Raw genomic sequence first — 19,631 nt, 5'->3', positions numbered from 1 at the left:
AGTGACCGTGGAGCAAAATGTACGTAACATTTACACAAATGGATGTCTCAAAACCTTTTTGTGTAAATTTTATGTACATTTTGCTCCGCAGTCACTTTTTTAACCTACTTTATGCATGTATCTGCAAGATGTTCAATTCTGGAGGCGTTCTCAGACTGCAAATGAAACCACGCCCCACCCTCTCCAAAAGTATCCAAATGTATCTTTTGAAAATGTACATTGTTTAAATATATACCTTGAAGACAAATGTTACCGCAACTTTTTTTCATACATGCACAAAAATTAATTTTTACGTTGGGCTAGTTGGGATCACACAATGCAGGAGACAACAGGCAAAGTGCAGGTTAAGACTATTTAATGCCAAAAAGTCTAAATCCAAACATGAATACTGTAGGGTGCAGCCAGAAAATGCACTAAACAAGCACAGGGAAAGCTGTGCATGAAAAAGAGAATTCACAGAAAAGCAAAACGAATGTTCTATAGCAAATATATACATATATATATTTATTTATATATATTTTTGTAAGAAAAATTATATGAAACCTTGTGTCATTACTTGGATGTTTGCATAAATTGGGCATAATATGTCTTCTTTAAAGTCACAACAATAGACAAAAACAATCTGCCAGAATTTCTAGGCGCAGTCAAGGCGTTGAGGGGTTCCGGTTTGGTAACCGCAGGATTAGGTCTCTGCTTTTTGCAGATGATGTGGTCCTGATGGCTTCATCTGACCGGGATCTTCAGCTCTCGCTGGATCGGTTCGCAGCCGAGTGTGAAGCGACCGGAATGAGAATCAGCACCTCCAAGTCCGAGTCCATGGTTCTCGCCCGGAAAAGGGTGGAGTGCCATCTCCGGGTTGGGGAGGAGACCCTGCCCCAAGTGGAGGAGTTCAAGTACCTAGGAGTCTTGTTCACGAGTGGGGGAAGAGTGGATCGTGAGATCGACAGGCGGATCGGTGCGGCGTCTTCAGTAATGCGGACGTTGTACCGATCCGTTGTGGTGAAGAAGGAGCTGAGCCGGAAGGCAAAGCTCTCAATTTACCGGTCGATCTACGTTTCCATCCTCACCTATGGTCATGAGCTTTGGGTCATGACCGAAAGGATAAGATCACGGGTACAAGCGGCCGAAATGAGTTTCCTCCGCCGTGTGGCGGGGCTCTCCCTTAGAGATAGGGTGAGAAGCTCTGCCATCCGGGAGGGACTCAAAGTAAAGCCGCTGCTCCTTCACATCGAGAGGAGCCAGATGAGGTGGTTCGGGCATCTGGTCAGGATGCCACCCGAACGCCTCCCTAGGGAGGTGTTTAGGGCACGTCCAACCGGTAGGAGGCCACGGAGAAGACCCAGGACACGTTGGGAAGACTATGTCTCCCGGCTGGCCTGGGAACACCTCGGGATCCCCCGGGAAGAGCTAGACGAAGTGGCTGGGGAGAGGGAAGTCTGGGTTTCCCTGCTTAGGCTGTTGCCCCCGCGACCCGACCTCGGATAAGCGGAAGATGATGGATGGATGGATGGAATCTGCCTAAATTAGTACTGCAGGAAAATAAACAATGGGCTCATTTTTTACTGAACACAACATGTAAACTGTCACGTGCTGAGTGGAAAAAGTATGTGAACCTTTGAATTGAATAACAGGTTGACCCTCCTTTTGGCAGCAATAACCTCAACCAAACGTTTCCTGTAGTTGCAGATCAGGCCTGCACAAAGGTCAGGAGGAATTTTGGACCATTCCTCTTTATAAAACTGTTTCATTTCAGCAATATGCTTGGGATGTGGGGTGTGAATTGCTCTCTTGAGGTCATGCCACAGCATCTCAATTGGGTTGAGGTCAGGACACTGACTGGGCCACTCCAGAAGGGTTTTTTCTACTGTTTAAACCATTCTGTTGTTGGTTTACTTTTATACTTTGGGCCATTGTCCTGTTGCACCACCCATCCTCTCTTGAGCTTCAGTTGGCAGACAGATGGTCTTAAGTTTTCCTGCAAAATGTCTTGAAACATTCAGGAATCTGTCGTTTCGATGACGGCAATCCGTCCAGGCCCTGAGACAGCCACACAACCGCAAACCATGATGCCCCTTCCATCATATTTCATTATTAGGAGGTTTTGATGTTGGTGTGCTATGCCTTTTTTTTTCCGTCCACGCATTGCGTTGTGCCTTTCTTCCAAACAACTCAATTTTGGTTTCATTTGTCCACTGAATATTTCACCAGTAATATTGTGTAGGTATCTTTGGAAAACTCCAAACGTGCTGCAATGTTGTTCTTTGACAGCAGTGGCTTCCTCCTAGTGTCCCTCCATGAAATCCATTCTTGTTTCATGTTTTCCGCATCGTTGACTGGTCAACAAAAATGTTCGCATGTGCCAGAAGTCTTGAGAACCCTACACATATTTTTTACTTCATTGAGCATTCTGTGCTGTGATATTTGCGGTTATCTTAACAGGATAACCACGTCTAAGGAGAGAAGCAACAATGCTGAACTTTTTCCATTTGTAGAAAATCTCTCTTTCTGTGCACACATGGACATCAAGGCTTTTAGAGATACTTTTAGTAACCCTTTCCAGCTTCAAGAAAGTCAACCACTGTTGATCATAGGTTTTCAGAGAGCGCTTTTGAGCGACGCAACTATTAACATCAGGCAATACTTCTTGAGAACAGCGAACTAGAAAACTGGTTTGTTTTTATTTGGCAGGGCAGCTTTAACCAACATCTGCAATCTCATCACACTGGTTGGAGGTTAACTGACTCTTGGCTCCAATTGACTCTTGGAGAAGTCATTAGCTTGGGGGTTAAAATAATAATTTCCACCCTGCACTATCAATGTTTACATGTTGTGTCCAATAAAACATGAGAACATAACATTTTTGTGCATGATTAGTTTAAGCAGACGGTGTTTGTCTATTGTTTTTTTGTTGTCTGTTGTGTATTGTTGTGACTTAGATGAAGATCAGAACACATTTTATGCCCTGCATCCATTCATTTTCTGCCGTTTGTCCCTATTTATGGAAAAATCCAAGTAATCTCAAATAGTTCATATACTTTTCCTTGCAACTGTATATAAACGAATATATATATATATATATATATATATATATATATATATATATATATATATATATATATATATATATATATATATATATATATATATATATACACACACACACAGTGGGGCAAAAAAGTATTTAGTCGGCCACCGATTGTGCAAGTTCTCCCACTTAAAATGATAACAGAGGTCTGTAATTTTCATCATAGGTACACTTCAACTGTGAGAGACAGAATGAGAAAAAAAAATTCCAGGAATTCACATTGTAGGAATTTTAAATAATTTATTTGTAAATTATGCTGGAAAATAAGTATTTGGTCAACCATTCAAATCTCTCACCGATGGAAGGAGGTTTTGGCTCAAAATCTCACGATACATGGCCCCATTCATTCTTTCCTTAAGACGGATCAATCGTCCTGTCCCCTTAGCAGAAAAACAGCCCCAAAGCATGATGTTTCCACCTCCATGCTTCACAGTAGTTATGGTGTTCTTGGGATGCAACTCGGTATTCTTCTTCCTCCAAACACGACAAGTTGAGTTTATACCAAAATGGATACATGGATGATACAGCAGAGGATTGGGAGAATGTCATGTGGTCGGATGAAACCAAAATAGAACTTTTTGGTATAAACTCAACTCGTCGTGTTTGGAGGAAGAAGAATACTGAGTTGCATCCCAAGAACACCATACCTATTGTGAAGCATGGGGGTGGAAACATCATGCTTTGGGGCTGTTTTTCTGCTAAGGGGACAGGACGATTGATCCGTGTTAAGGAAAGAATGAATGCGGCCATGTATCGTGGGATTTTGAGCCAAAACCTTCTTCCATCAGTGAGAGCTTTGAATGGTTGACCAAATACTTATTTTCCACCATAATTTACAAATAAATCCTACAATGTAAATTCCTGGATTTTTTTTCACATTCTGTCTCTCACAGTTGAAGTGTACCTATGATGAAAATTACAGACCTCTGTCATCATTTTAAGTGGGAGAACTTGCACAATCGGTGGCTGACTAAATACTTTTTTGCCCCACTGTATGTGTGTATATATATATATATATATATATATGTGTGTGTGTGTGTGTATACTGTATATATGTTTTTAATTAATGCAAAAAAAGGCAGATAGATTACTTCATTACTGAAATAATCAATTGCTGCAGCTTTAGTACTGTCTAATTATATTTAAGAATAGTAATAAATTCATTTTATGCTTAGAATATGCTGATGGCCAATAAAAGTTAGTGGTATGCCAAAAATGGTCACTTGGACACCTTGGACACACCTGTGTTAGAGGCAATAGCTAACCTAAAATATTGACAATTTCCTGCTTATTTTCATAGGGTTTTTCCTGGACTTTTCATACAGCACAATGCTAAAAGAAGTGTGAAAACACAAATATATTGTTTCAGACAACCAGCCTGGTATATTTCCTGTTTCTAGTTGAATAACTACATACCCTAACTGATGCAACTTTTCTAGTCTTGGAGATGCAGATGCAGAGTTGGCAGTGGCTGATGATGACGTTGACGCCACAGCGACGGAGACCTACTGCGGGGAGTGGAAGAACGACAAGAGGACTGGATTCGGAGTGAGCCGGAGGTCTGATGGTCTACAGTATGAGGGGGAGTGGCTCAGCAACAAACGCCACGGCTATGGCTGCACCGCTTTCCCCGATGGTACTAAAGAGGAGGGGAAGTACAAGCAGAACATCCTAGTGAGTGGCAAGAGGAAGAACCTGATCCCTCTCCGGGCCAGTAAGATCCGAGAGAAGGTCGACCGAGCTGTGGAAGGAGCACAGAAGACAGCAGACATCGCTCGACAGAAAGCTGAAATCGCCCTGTCCAGGTAATCACGTCTTGTGGGGATTGTGGGTAACTGTTTGTGTTGTTCTCAGTCTCTCTTAGTCAGGATGCACTATTTTTGTACACTCATTGTGATTTGATATTGTAAAAGTCATTTTCATATGAATCTTTCATTTTTAGTACTATAAATTCTAATCATTGTGTACGATTTAGCAGATTACCGTATTTTTTGGACTATAAATCGCTTTTTTTTTCATAGTTTGGCTGGGGATGCGATTTATACTCAGAGTTATGTGTGAAATTATTAACACATTCCCGTAAAATACCAAATACTTTTATTTAGCTTATTCACGTAAGAGATTAGACGTATAAGATTTCATGGGATTTAGCAATTAGGAGTGACAGATTGTTTGAAAGAGTGGATCGTAAGATCGACAGGCGGATCGGTGCGGCGTCTTCAGTAATGCGGACGTTGTACCGATCCGTTGTGGTGAAGAAGGAGCTGAGCCGGAAGGCAAAGCTCTCAATTTACCGGTCGATCTACGTTCCCATCCTCACCTATGGTCATGAGCTTTGGGTCATGACCGAAAGGATAAGATCACGGGTACAAGCGGCCGAAATGAGTTTCCTCCGCCGTGTGGCGGGTCTCTCCCTTAGAGATAGGGTGAGAAGCTCAGCCATCCGGGAGGAACTCAAAGTAAAGCCGCTGCTCCTCCACATCGAGAGGAGCCAGATGAGGTGGTTCGGGCATCTGGTCAGGATGCCACCCGAACGCCTCCCTAGGGAGGTGTTTAGGGCACGTCCAACCGGTAGGAGGCCACGGGGAAGACCCAGGACACGTTGGGAAGACTATGTCTCCCGGCTGGCCTGGGAACGCCTCGGGATCCCCCGGGAAGAGCTAGACGAAGTGGCTGGGGAGAGGGAAGTCTGGGTTTCCCTGCTTAGGCTGTTGCCCCCGCGACCCGACCTCGGATAAGCGGAAGATGATGGATGGATGGATAGATTGTTTGATAACGTATAGCGTGTTTTATATGTTATAGTTATTTGAATGACTCTTACCATAATATGTTACTTTAACATACCAGGCACCTTCTCAGTTGGTTATTTATGCGTCATATAACGTACACTTACTCAGCCTGTTGTTCACTATTCTTTATTCATTTTATAAATTGCCTTTCAAATATCTATTCTTAGTGTTGGGTTTTGTCAAATAAATTTCCCCCAAAAATGTGACTTATACTTTAGTGCGACTTATATATGTTTTTTCCCTTTTTTATTATGCATTTTCGGCAGGTGCGACTTATAGTCCGGAGCGACTTATACTCCGAAAAATATGGTACTCCAATAATTAAGACATTAACTATGTAGAGATAATTACAGAAAATAGTATATGGCCAGTGTAGAAGAGCATCAAACTAAATTAACAGCACATACATCTGTGATCATGTTTGTTTTTATCTGAGAAGAAGACCAAAATATGCATTGATGTGATTTTTTGAGAACAATTCTTTTCGACAGTGTTCAGTTCCAACTTGCTGCATCCGTCACTTCTTCAAGAAATGGTTACCTTTATACACTTGTATGATATGGTGATTACTTGGGATGTAACCAGAGGTGGGTAGAGTAGCCAGAAATTGTACTGAAGTAAGAGAACTGTTACTTTAGAGATGTGTTACTCAAGTAAAAGTAAGGAGTAGTCACCCAAATATTTACTTGAGTAAAAGTAAAAAGTATGTTGTGAAAAAACTACTCAAATACTGAGTAACTGATGAGTAACCTGTTTGTTTAATGATTACGGCAACAAATAATGCACAAAAACATTGAAATAGCAATGAGCAAATTCAGAGCCAGGAATATCTCTTAAGCAACTAAAACAATAATATATATTAAATAATAATACATTAAAATAAGAAAATTAAGGCAAATTGAGCCACAATAACTTAACAGCACCATAGGCTCAGTAGGCATTCATCGATTGATTGATTGATTGATTGATTGATTGAAACTTGTATTAGTAGATTGCACAGTACGGTACATATTCTGTGCAATTGACCACTAAATGGTAACACCCCAATAAGTTTTTCAACGTTTATCAATTACTTAATAAATGACCAAGTCAAGGTGATCTACCTCATATATACATATGTATACACACATATCATATATTCACACACATATCATATATATATATATATATACATACATACATTTATATATACAGTATATAATGTATATTTATTTATTTTGCCGTTTTTGTTGACATGTTAAAGGAGTTTTAATGAATATACATACATTTTTAACACATAAATTCCTATCTTTCATGAAGACAAGAATATAAATTGGTGTATTACCTGATTCTGATGACATGCATTGATTGGAATCAGACAGTATTGATGACAACGTCCACGTTTTCAAATGGAAGGGAAAAAAAAGTTCCTCTTTTCTGTCCAATACCACATGAAAGTCGTTGGTTTTTGGCATCTTATTTGTCCAGCTTCCATATTTGTTTTCATACACTTTACAATAAATACATTGGCGGCAAACTCCGTAGTTTGCTAGCTTGTTTGCGCTGGCTTTCGGAGACTCTTATTTTGTTAGCGCAGGAGCGATGGAGCGGCACTTTTATTGTGAAGACAGGAAATGTGCGATCAGTCTTTAGGCTTTTGACGGGAAGTACGGTTGAAATAAAAAGTGTCTTTTTTTCTTTACACTTTTGATTGATTGATTGAAACTTTTACTAGTAGATTGCACAGTACAGTACATGTTCTGCACAATTGACCACTAAATGGTAACACCCCGATAAGTTTTTCAACTTGTTTAAGTCTGGTCATGTGACCGCCTGGCTCTGTTTGATTGGTCCAACGTCACCAGTGACTGCATGTGATTGGTGAAACGCAGGCATGCGTAGATTCTACTTTGAAGGTCTGTCATAAACCAAAACAAACATTAATAGATCGATAAAAAAAAAGTAGCGAGTAGCGAGCTGAATGTAGATAAATGGAACGGAGTAAAAGTAGCGTTTCTTCTCTATAAATATACTCAAGTAAAAGTAAAAGTATGTTGCATAAAAACTACTCGTAGAAGTACAATTTATCCCAAAAGTTACTCAAGTAAATGTAACGGAGTAAATGTAGCGCGTTACTACCCACCTCTGGATGTAACGTAATCAAAATCTCACGGTAAGATAGTAAAAGGGTATTAAGGCCACGGTACGATACTATTCTTTTTTAGTATATTTTATTCGTATTTATTTTTGTGCCAGCCTCACCAAAGGCTTAGTAATAATCCTTGCAATTAACACATGCTGTCATACCATTTGGCAAGATTGTAAACTGTAAGTAGGTTAGATATAATTATTGAATACCAACATCACTCATTCAGTGTTAATATTTGAGTGGGCCCCAGGCCCATCTGTAATGGAAAATTTGGGCTCCCGAGGTCAAAATAGTTAAAGACCCTTGCTTTAGAGTACGCTGCTTCTCCGGAATATACAAAATAAGACTGATAACGAAAAAAGAAGTCCAGACCCCGCCGTATTTCTGTATGTTCCCCTCCAAAACAATTTAGAATATCCCTGATATAGTCTGCAATTTATTGAAAACAACATTCAAACTTAAAACGGGCTTTTTATCAAATAATAAAATGTTTTTAAGACCATATTCCATCCATCCATCCATCATCTTCCGCTTATCCGAGGTCGGGTCGCGGGGGCAGCAGCCTAAGCAGGGAAGCCCAGACTTCCCTATCTCCAGCCACTTCGTCTAGCTCTTCCCGGGGGATCCCGAGGCGTTCCCAGGCCAGCCGGGAGACATAGTCTTCCCAACGTGTCCTGGGTCTTCCCCGTGGCCTCCTACCAGCTGGACGTGCCCTAAACACCTCCCTAGGGAGGCGTTCGGGTGGCATCCTGACCAGATGCCCGAACCACCTCATCTGGCTCCTCTCATATTAAAAAGTCAAAATTGGTGCTAAATTCTGTCTTTCCAGCAATTTTTTGGGATACATTCACGCTGTCATGACCTCCTAATGGCCAAGTCAAAATGACTGTCAGACTCCAGGGATCACCTGATGCAGGCAATTGCTTCTCCACAACTGCATTTCACAAATAATAGAAAGAAATAAGAATAAAAATAATGGCAATCTTGCATCATTGTCCTGTTGAAAGACCAGCCATCATCGCACAGACTGGGGCCCTCAGCCCGGAGGGATGCTCTCAGCCAATGTATTCTACTGCACCATCTGAAGTTCCATCTTTGAACCAGTTTCATGGTCACTGGGTTGCAGTCAGGATCAGTAATTGGGGTCAAGAATCAGCCTTTCTCTTCACCAACAAACCCATCTCATATTTCTGTTTATCCATCCATCCATCCATCCATCCATTTCCCACCGCTTATTCCCTTTTGGGGTCGCGAAGCTTGCACAGGCGAATCTTTTGGAATCCATAATTTGACTTTTTTTTTTTTTCCCATTATCCCCCCTTTTTTTCAAGAGCTGTGAAATCGCTGTCTGCAGATGGCCTTTCTAAGACAGAAAGCTTGTTTGCCTTTTCTAGCAGCACAGCATGACAGAAAATTGTTACCATATCTTCTAATGTGATTGCATTATAAAAAGCTGGGACAGATCAGATGAACCCGCATTTTATTTCATGAATTTATTTTACAACAAACCAAAATTATTATTTATTTACACCAGGGGTCACCAATGCGGTGCCCGCGGGCACCAGGTAGCCCGTAAGGACCAGATGAGTAGCCCGCTGGCCTGTTCTAAAAATAGCTCATATAGCAGCACTTACCAGTGAGCTGCCTCTATTTTTTTACATTCTATTTATTTACTAGCAAGCTGGCCTCGCTTCGCTCGATATTTTTAATTCTAAGAGAGACAAAACTCAAATAGAATTTGAAAATCCAAGAAAATATTTTAAAGACTTGGTCTTCACTTGTTTAAATAAATTAATTTATTTTTTTACTTTGCTTATTATAACTTTCAGAAAGACAATTTAAGAGAAAAAATACAACCTTAAAAATGATTCTAGTATTTTTAAACACATATTCCTTTTTTACCTTTTAAATTCCTTCCTCTTCTTTCCTGACAATTCAAATCATTGTTCAAGTATTTTTTTTATTGTAAAGAATAATAAATACATTTTTATATAATTATTCATTTTAGCTTCTGTTTTTTCGACGAATGATATTTGTAAAATATTTCTTCAAACTTATCATGATTAAAATTAAAAAAATATATATTCTGGCAACTCTAGGAAATCCGTAGAATCAAATTAAAATCTTATTTCAAAGTCTTTTGAATTTCTTTTAAAATTTTTGTTCTGGAAAATCTAGAAGATTTGTCTTTGTTAGAAATATGGCTTTGTTAGAAATATATCTTGGTCCAATTTGTTATATATTCTAACAAAGTGCAGATTGGATTTTAACCTATTTAAAACATGTCATCAAAATTCTAAAATTAATCTTAATCAGGAAAAATTACTAATGATGTTCCATAAATTCTTCTCTTCATTTTTTCAGTTGAATTTTGAATTTTAAAGAGTTGAAATTGAAGATAAACTATGTTTCCAAATTTATTTTTCATTTTTTTCGTGTTTTTTCCTCTTTTAAACGGTTCAATTAAGTGTTTTTTTCATAATTTATTCTCTACAAAAAACCTTCAGTAAAGGAAAAAAATGTACGACGGAATGACGGACAGAAATACCCATTGTTTATATATATATATATATATATATATATATATATATATATATATATATATGTGTGTGTGTGTATTAAAGGTAAATTGAGCAAATTGGCTATTTCTGGCAATTTATTTAAGTGTGTATCAAACTGGTAGCCCTTTGCATTAATCAGTACCCAAGAAGTAGCTCTTGGTTTCAAAAAGGTTGGTGACCCCTGATTTACACAATTAAAATATAGCATCTCTTGTATTTTATATTGTCATCTTAAAAACTGTAGGAATAATATTTAAAAGAAAATGTTTGAAAAAAAAAAAAGCAGAACGAATTTAAAAAGAAAACTCTTATGATGTCCTGCCTCATCACTCAGACAATAATCTGATTCTTTATCAACAATACAACACGCAATGATATGATATAACAACATTTACTACATAACCACAATATAAATAACATATATAATTACATCCATGAATACTTACAATATAAACCCACTAATCATTTAATGAAATGTAGTTTACAAACACACCCTTTAAGATGTGTTTCCTCCTTGTTGTACTGATAGATATTTTTTGTTTGTTTCTTTCTTTCTTTTTTGTTTGTATTTCTTTTTAAATTAAATATTGTTTTTGCTTTGTTTGAGTTCCCTGTCTAATTGATTCCAGTGAGTCACCCCACAAACCGATATGCACATACTTTGAAGAATTGTGTTAACACAAGGCTGCTTTAAATCAAGTTTACCCCGCATCTGCATGAACAACACGTATAATGTAAAGCCCACCTGCAATAAATCAAACCTACAGTTAAAGCATACCAGACAATGAAATATGGTCTAAATGTTGTACATTAGAGGTGCACACACCATTAAATAAGGAAAGCCATTGCCAGTAAAGTGAGGCCAAGCTTACCTTCTATTAAATCAATAAGGGTGGAGGTGGCCCAAGCAGAGTTGTGCATAAACAGAGAAGGGCCAACTAAACAACCGACTGTTACCAAGGGCGTGTGCGCTTGTCCCCGGATGCATGCAGTTGCTGTCGTTTTGACGTTAGTTTTTCTGATTAAAAATAAATTATATATAATATATGGACGGACATGTTAGTTTGGTTTATTTTTAAATATAAAATATATATATATATATATATATGTATACATCCCCGTGAAACCAAAAAGGGAATAAGCGGTAGAAAATTGATGGATGGATATATATATATGGAAGATGGGTTAGAGCGTCTGCCTCACAATACGAAGGTCCTGCAGTCCTGGGTTCAAATCCAGGCTCGGGATCTTTCTGTGTGGAGTTTGCATGTTCTCCCCGTGACTGCGTGGGTTCCCTCCGGGTACTCCGGCTTCCTCCCACTTCCAAAGACATGCACCTGGGGATAGGTTGATTGGCAACACTAAATTGGCCCTAGTGTGTGAATGTGAGTGTGAATGTTGTCTGTCTATCTGTGTTGGCCCTGCGATGAGGTGGCGACTTGTCCAGGGTGTACCCCGCCTTCCGCCCGATTGTAGCTGAGATAGGCGCCAGCGCCCCCCGCGACCCCAAAAGGGAATAAGCGGTAGAAAATGGATGGATGGATGGATGGATATATATATATATATATATATATATATATATATATATATATATATATGTATGTATATCTATCCATCCATCCATCCATCATCTTCCGCTTATCCGAGGTCGGGTCGCGGGGGCAGCAGCCTAAGCAGGGAAGCCCAGACTTCCCTCTCCCCAGCCACTTCGTCTAGCTCTTCCCGGGGGATCCCGAGGCGTTCCCAGGCCAGCCGGGAGACATAGTCTTCCCAACGTGTCCTGGGTCTTCCCCGTGGCCTCCTACTAGCTGGACGTGCCCTAAACACATTCCTAGGGAGGCGTTCGGGTGGCATCCTGACCAGATGCCCGAACCACCTCATCTGGCTCCTCTCAATGTGGAGGAGCAGCGGCTTTACTTTGAGTTCCTCCCGGATATATATATTTATATATATATATATATATATATATATATATATATATATATATATATATATATATATATACAGTACTGGCCCAAAGTTTGGACACAACTTCTCGTTCACAACCCAACTGATGGTCCCAACCCCTTTGGGAAGTGGAATTTCTTGCTTTCACTAATCAACCCTGATAAGGCTCACCTGCGAAGTGAAAACCATTTCTGATGACTACTTCTTGAAACTCATCGAGAGAATGGCAAGAGTGTGCAAGCAGTAATCAGTTGCAAAGGGCGGCTATTTTGAAGAAACTAGAATATAAAACATGTTGTCAGTTATTTCACCTTTTTTTGTTAAGTACCAAACTCAACGTGTTCATTCATAGTTTTGATGCCTTCAGTGACAATCTACAATGTAAATAGTCATAAACCTAAAGAAAGTACATTGAATGAGGTGTGTCCAAACTTTTGGCCTGTACTATATATATATATATATATATATATATATATATATATATATATATATATATATATATATATATATATATATATATATATATATATATATATACATATATATATATATATATATATATATATATATATATATATATATATATATATATGGGCTTCACGGTGGCAGAGGGGTTAGTGCGTCTGCCTCACAATACGAAGTTCCTGCAGTCCTGGGTTCAAATCCAGGCTCGGGATCTTTCTGTGTGGAGTTTGCATGTTCTCCCCGTGAATGCGTGGGTTCCCTCCGGGTACTCCGGCTTCCTCCCACTTCCAAAGACATGCACCTGGGGATAGGTTGATTGGCAACACTAAATTGGCCCTAGTGTGTGAATGTGAGTGTGAATGTTGTCTGTCTATCTGTTGGCCCTGCGATGAGGTGGCGACTTGTCCAGGGTGTACGCCGCCTTCTGCCCGATTGTAGCTGAGATAGGCGCCAGCGCCCCCCATGACCCCAAAAGGGAATAAGCGGTAGAAAATGGATGGATGGATATATATATATATATATAGATATATATATATATATATAGTTGTAAACATACTCCAGTTCATACATTTACAATAAAACATGATTTTATCTGCTGCTACAGTCATGCATCGTTTCGTGACCAGTCTGCACTTAACACAGCGCAATAAACATAAAAAAATACACGAACGACCAAAAAAACATGTATTACCCTCATTTTCATTAGCTTTGGACCAACAATTTCCTATAGATGATGACATTTCTCTATTATTATTATTTTTATTATGATTATTATTACTGCGATGAGTTGGCGACTTGTCCAGGGCGTACCACGCCTTCCGCCCGATTGTAGCTGGGATAGGCGCCAGCGCCCCTCGCGACCCCATAATAAGCGGTAGAAAATGGATGAATGGATGGATTATTGTTATTGTTATCACTGTATGAATCAGTCACTATGTAATATTGTAACTGATCTTTCTTTTTTGTGACATGCTAAGTGAACAAGTGGACTTTTGTAGTTTTTTTCCCCATATTTCAGCACAATAGCACAGCTATGATAACACAGGCGAGCAGTAGAGAATTTGGAGTGATTTTTGGTCCAGAACATATTTTGCTTTATTCATTATTGACATACGTTTTGCCAATTTATGTTGTATATTTTCTAATGAGATTTCCAGTTAATTTAACCATCTATTGTTACACCGCAAATTTGCTTCATTTTACTCTTTCAATGTCCATCCATAGCTGTGTTTCCATTGCAGTTTTTTTGTAAAATAAAAGCGATATTTCTGAAAAGACGATAAATTACATATGACTTCTAGGTGTTTCCATTAAAGGGTTTTTTTTCTTCATGAGCCGTAATTCCCGTAAAATCTCATCCCCCGCGACTCCACTTTGAGGAAAATACTGCAGCCACCGCTGTTGCCGTGACATCAATAGATGACAAAGGCAGTGGGTGATCGCTCAAAGGCCACGTCCTTACAGCCCCCACTTGACACTTGTTCCGGCGTGTGGGTCTCTCCGAGCTTGCGGGTCACTCTCTATTGAGGAGAAAAAGATCTGCTAGACAGCCTGGTGTGGCGGCAAGTAAGTAAGTACATTTTATTTATAAAGCCCTTTTCACAGATAAAACTCCAAAAAGCTGTAGAAAACATAAGTGCTGTACAACAACAATTCAATTAAAACAACAGGGCCAGCATCACAAAAAGGATACAAAGAGGATTAAAATTGATATTTAAAAGGTGCAATAACTAAAAGTTTGACTTAAAAGAGAAGTTTTCAGATGTTTCTTTAAAGTTTCAACAGTCAAGATCATGTAAGGACTGGTGCAGATTGTTCCAGAATCTGGGAGATATAGCCAGGTCTCCACAGGTTTTTAAAACAAGTTTTTGGGATCTTTAGAAGACCCTGGCCTGAAAACCGCAGGCTGTGCCCTGAAGAGTAGGGGCATAGCAAGTCAGTGATGTACTGAGGGGCCCCATAATGCAACGCACGGAATGTCAGGACTAAAATCTTAAACTCAATGAAGACTGGAAAAAAATGGGGGTATTGGGGGCGGTTCTGGGTGCACCGGTCAAAAGTCTGGCAGCCGCATTTTGTACAGTCAGAAGTCTCTTTAGCGTTGACTTGAGAAAAGAGTGAAAAGAAAATTGCAATAGTCAGTTGGAGATTACATTTTGACAACAAATTTCTCACTTTAGAAATATTTCTGAGATGATAAAAACAGTTTTTGGTCTGTTGACGGCAGTAACCCTCCAAAGACGTTGACTGATCAAACACAACCCGTTGTGTTCGGTACCGCTTCGCTCGCCTCTGGCCTACCAATCGGAAGTGAGACCAAGACGACGCGGCTGCCTAAATTGTCCTGTCTTGGCGCCTTGCTGATCCGGTGCACTTTAAACGCGAAAAAAGTGTTTCCATCATGCTTTTGCGAAAAACTTCAATATCGAAACGTCTCAAAAACTACCTCATTAGAGTGCAAAAAATGTTTTAGCAATATTGGAGAGGTTATTTGTAATAATGGTGTTTCCATTACCAGTTTCTCATTACGTTTTGGGCCTTTCTCGGAGTAATGGAAACACAGCTTATTGTGTTTGACTTTCTCTCCTACTGTTACCGAATAGCATTATTTTAGTTTCACTGAGATTCCAAGAGAGTCTGTTTTTGTGAAACATCTTTTAAATGTATTAATGTCTTCTGTTATTATTTGTTTTAGCTTCTGTGTGTTCTTTCCTGATTAAAACGAAGACGTTGTGTCATGTGTTTACCTCGCACAATGCAATGTAATGTGTGGCTCTGCAGTGTTGATGCTTCACTTCCCATACTTGATTTCTTTCCGGGTTGCGGGGAAACCGATGTACAAACCCCGTTTCCATATGAGTTGGGAAAATGTGTTACATGTAAATATAAACGGAATACAATGATTTGCAAGTCCTTTTCAACCCATATTCAATTGAATTCACTACAAAGAGAAGATATTTGGTGTTCAAACTCATAAACTTTATATTTTTTTGCAAATAGTAATTAACTTAGAATTTCATGGCTGCAACACGTGCCAAAGTAGTTGGGAAAGGGCATGTTCACCACTGTGTTACATCACCTTTTCTTTTAACAACACTCAATAAACGTTTGGGAACTGAGGAAACTAATTGTTGAAGCTTTGAAAGTGGAATTCTTTACCATTCTTGTTTTATGTAGAGCTTCAGTCGTTCAACAGTCCGGGGTCTCCGCTCTCGTATTTTACGCTTCATAATGCGCCACACATTTTCGATGGGAGACAGGTCTGGACTGCAGGCGGGCTAGAAAAGTACCCACACTCTTTTTTTTATGAAGCCACGCTGTTGTAACACTTGTCTTGCTGAAATAAGCATGGGCGTCCATGATAACGTTGCTTGGATGACAACATATGTTGCTCCAAAATCTGCATGTACCATTCAGCATTAATGGTGCCTTCACAGATGTGTAAGTTACCCATGCCTTGGGCACTAATACACCCCCATACCATCACAGATGCTGGCTTTTGAACTTAGCGCCTGTAACAATCCGAATGATTATTTTCCTCTTTGTTCTGGAGGACACCACATCCACAGTTTCCAAATACAATTTGAAAAGTGGACTCGTCATACCACAGAACACCTTTCCACTTTGCATCAGTCCATCTTAGATGAGCTCGGGCCCAGCCAAGCCGGCGGCGTTTTAGGTTATTGTTGACAAATGGGTTTGACTTTGCATAGTAGAGTTTTAACTTGCACTTACAGGTGTAGTGACCAACTGTAGTTACTGACAGTGGTTTTATGAAGTGTTCCTGAGCCCATGTGGTGATATCCTTTACAAACTGATGTCGGTTTTTGATGCAGTACCGCCTGAGGGATCAAAAGTCCGTAATATCATCGCTTACATGCAGTGATTTCTCTAGATTCTCTGAAGTTTTTGATGATTTTACGGACCGTAGATGGTAAAATCCCTAATTTCCTTGCAATAGCTCGTTGAGAAATGTTGTTCTAAAACTGTTCGACAATGTCTTTAAAAAGTGGTAACCCTCACCCCATCCTTGTTTGGGAATTACTTAGCATTTCATGGAAGCTGCTTTTATACCCAATCATGGCACCCACATGTTCCCAATTAGCCTGCACACCTGTGGGATGTTCCAAATAAGTGTTTGATGAGCATTCCTCAACTTTATCAGTATTTATTGCCACCTTTCCCAACTTTTTTGTCACGTGTTGCTGGCATCAAATTCTAAAATTAATGATTATTTGCAAAAAAAAAAGTTTATCAGTTTGAACATCAAATATGTTGTCTTTGTAGCATATTCAACTGAATATGGGTTGAAAATGATTTGCAAATCATTGTATTCCGTTTATATTTACATCGAACACAATTTCCCAACTCATATGGAAACAGGGTTTGTAAAAGCTTTTCACAATTATTTAGGGTGGAGCAACCTCGTGCTGCACAACAGGGCATTTATAAACGTCGAAAAACTAACGAGGAATGATTGATTGATTGAAACTTTTATTAGTAGATTGCACAGTACAGTACATATTCCGTACAGTTGACCACTAAATGGTAACAACCAAATAAGTTTTTCAACTTGTTTAAGTCGGGGTCCATGTTAATCAATTCATTGTAAGTTAATCAATTCATGGTAAGCATGGAGGCACCGCAGACACATAGCATCAGCTCAAACTTAGTAGCAATCATCGCGTTCTGTAGTCACAAGAGTACCTTTTAACCAATCATGGAGGTGATCACCTGAAACCCAGTTGGCCATACTCTCTTTATGCACGACTCTGGACCTGTGGGGGGTTGGGTGGTTGGAGAAGAGTGGAGGTCAGTCAGCCAATTAAACAGTTAAATATTGGTGTTATTTATTCATTATTATTTACTTTTGTGTTGTCTAAATATATCCAATATGGATCACTTGAGAGAAAAAATGGACAGTAAAAAATGGGTAACAGCACTCAATCTCTAATCCATAAATTTATTTTTATCCACCATAAAACAGGATTAACTAACCACTAACCTTTAATTCTTCTTGTCTTGTTTGTCGTGCTGCCTTGCCCTACAGCAGGATCCGTTTGACGGCCTTTGTTTATTAATTTATCTCTGGCAGATTAACAACAGGATTACGGTTAAAGTGGAAGTGGGATTAGGAAGGTTACAGTTCAAATCAATCACCAAGTGAAGGAGAGTCAAGTCACCATCTGGAGCTAAAGATTGTGATGACTCGTGACAAGGAAATGGGAGTTGATATCTGTTTTTTGGGAACGATCATGAATGCGATCCTGTTCGGTTCAGTTATCTGGCCCCTTTACAGCAAGGCAAAATTAATTACGTGATCCTTATCCCCATATTTAAGCATTGATTTTTAACTAATTGTAAGGCGAGGTAAAGTATGCTTGGCAAGTTATTTATACATTTTCCTGTTCAGGGTGATAGTTTAGTTGGAGTTCATCCCAGTTTACTTTGGGGAAAAAGCAGTCACAGCCAGTGGGTTACAGGGTTTGTGACTACCATATGACTCCGTTTAAGGCTACAGTTGCTTTCTGATTAGCTATTGACATTGGAACATATCAACAATGTCACACACATAATGCCATGTTCATTAACCACACAGTACAGTATACTGTATTGTATATAGGGTTGGGCATCCTTTGAATTTGGATGATTCTGGTTTCTATTTCGGTTCTCAACGATTCACGATTCCGATTCTTCTAAAGGCCTACTGAAATAAGATTTTCTTATTCAAACGGGGATAGCAGGTCCATTCTATGTGTCATACTTGATCATTTCGCGATATTGCCATATTTTTGCTGAAAGGATTTAGTAGAGAACATCGACGATAAAGTTCGCAACTTTTGGTCGCTAACAGAATAGCCTTGCCTTTACTGGAAGTCGCAGACGATGACGTCACCCGTTGATGGCTCCTCACATCCTCACATTGTTTTTAATGGGAGCCTCCAACAAAAAGAGCTAGTCGGACCGAGAAAACGACAATTTCCCCATTAATTTGAGCGAGGATGAAAGATTCTTGTTTGAGGATATTGATAGCGACGGACTAAAAAAAAAAAAAAAAAGTTAAAAAAAAAACGCGATTGCATTGGTACGGATTCAGATGTTTTTAGACACATTTACTAGGATAATTCTGGGAAATCCCTTATCTTTCTATTGTGTTGCTAGTGTTTTAGTGAGTTTAACAATACCTGATAGTCGGAAGTGTGTGTCCACGGGTGTCTTGACGCCAGTGTCTCAGGGAAGTCAACGGCAGCTTTATGGATGGCGCAAGCTCAGCTGATCTCTGGAAAGAGGCGACTTTTTTCCACAATTTTCTCACCGAAACCTGCTAGTTGACATTCGGTCTGGATCAATGTTCGCTTGACGCTCTGATCCATAGTAAAGTTTCACCGCCAGGAATTTTAAACAAGAAAGCTTCCCAACTCCATCTTTCTACTTTGACTTCTCCATCCATTTCCATCCATTTTTTACCGCTTATTCCCTTTTGGGGTCGCGGGGGGCGCTGGCGCCTATCTCAGCTACAATCGGGCGGGAGGCGGGGTACACCCTGGACAAGTCGCCACCTCATCGCAGGGCCAACAAAGATAGACAGACAACATTCACACACACATTCACACACTAGGTCCAATATAGTGTTGCCAATCAACCTATCCCCAGGT

At 39.5% G+C, this 19,631-nt stretch overlaps 1 protein-coding gene across 1 annotated transcript in view; it reads left to right on the top strand.

Moving 5' to 3' along the window:
• jph3b (junctophilin 3b) overlaps nt 1–19,631 on the top strand; it is a 156,431-nt gene that overhangs the window by 67,553 nt on the left and 69,247 nt on the right. Inside the window, exon 3 of the mRNA XM_061917475.1 lies at nt 4,525–4,890. Coding sequence (XP_061773459.1) covers nt 4,525–4,890 — 366 coding nt within the window. The remainder of the gene's footprint in view (nt 1–4,524; nt 4,891–19,631) is intronic.

This window comes from Nerophis ophidion, linkage group LG12 (assembly GCF_033978795.1).
Source record: "Nerophis ophidion isolate RoL-2023_Sa linkage group LG12, RoL_Noph_v1.0, whole genome shotgun sequence".
Taxonomy (NCBI): Eukaryota; Metazoa; Chordata; class Actinopteri; order Syngnathiformes; family Syngnathidae; genus Nerophis; species Nerophis ophidion.
The sequence above is the reverse complement of the archived record's forward strand: the minus strand, read 5'-3'. Positions and strand labels throughout refer to the sequence as shown.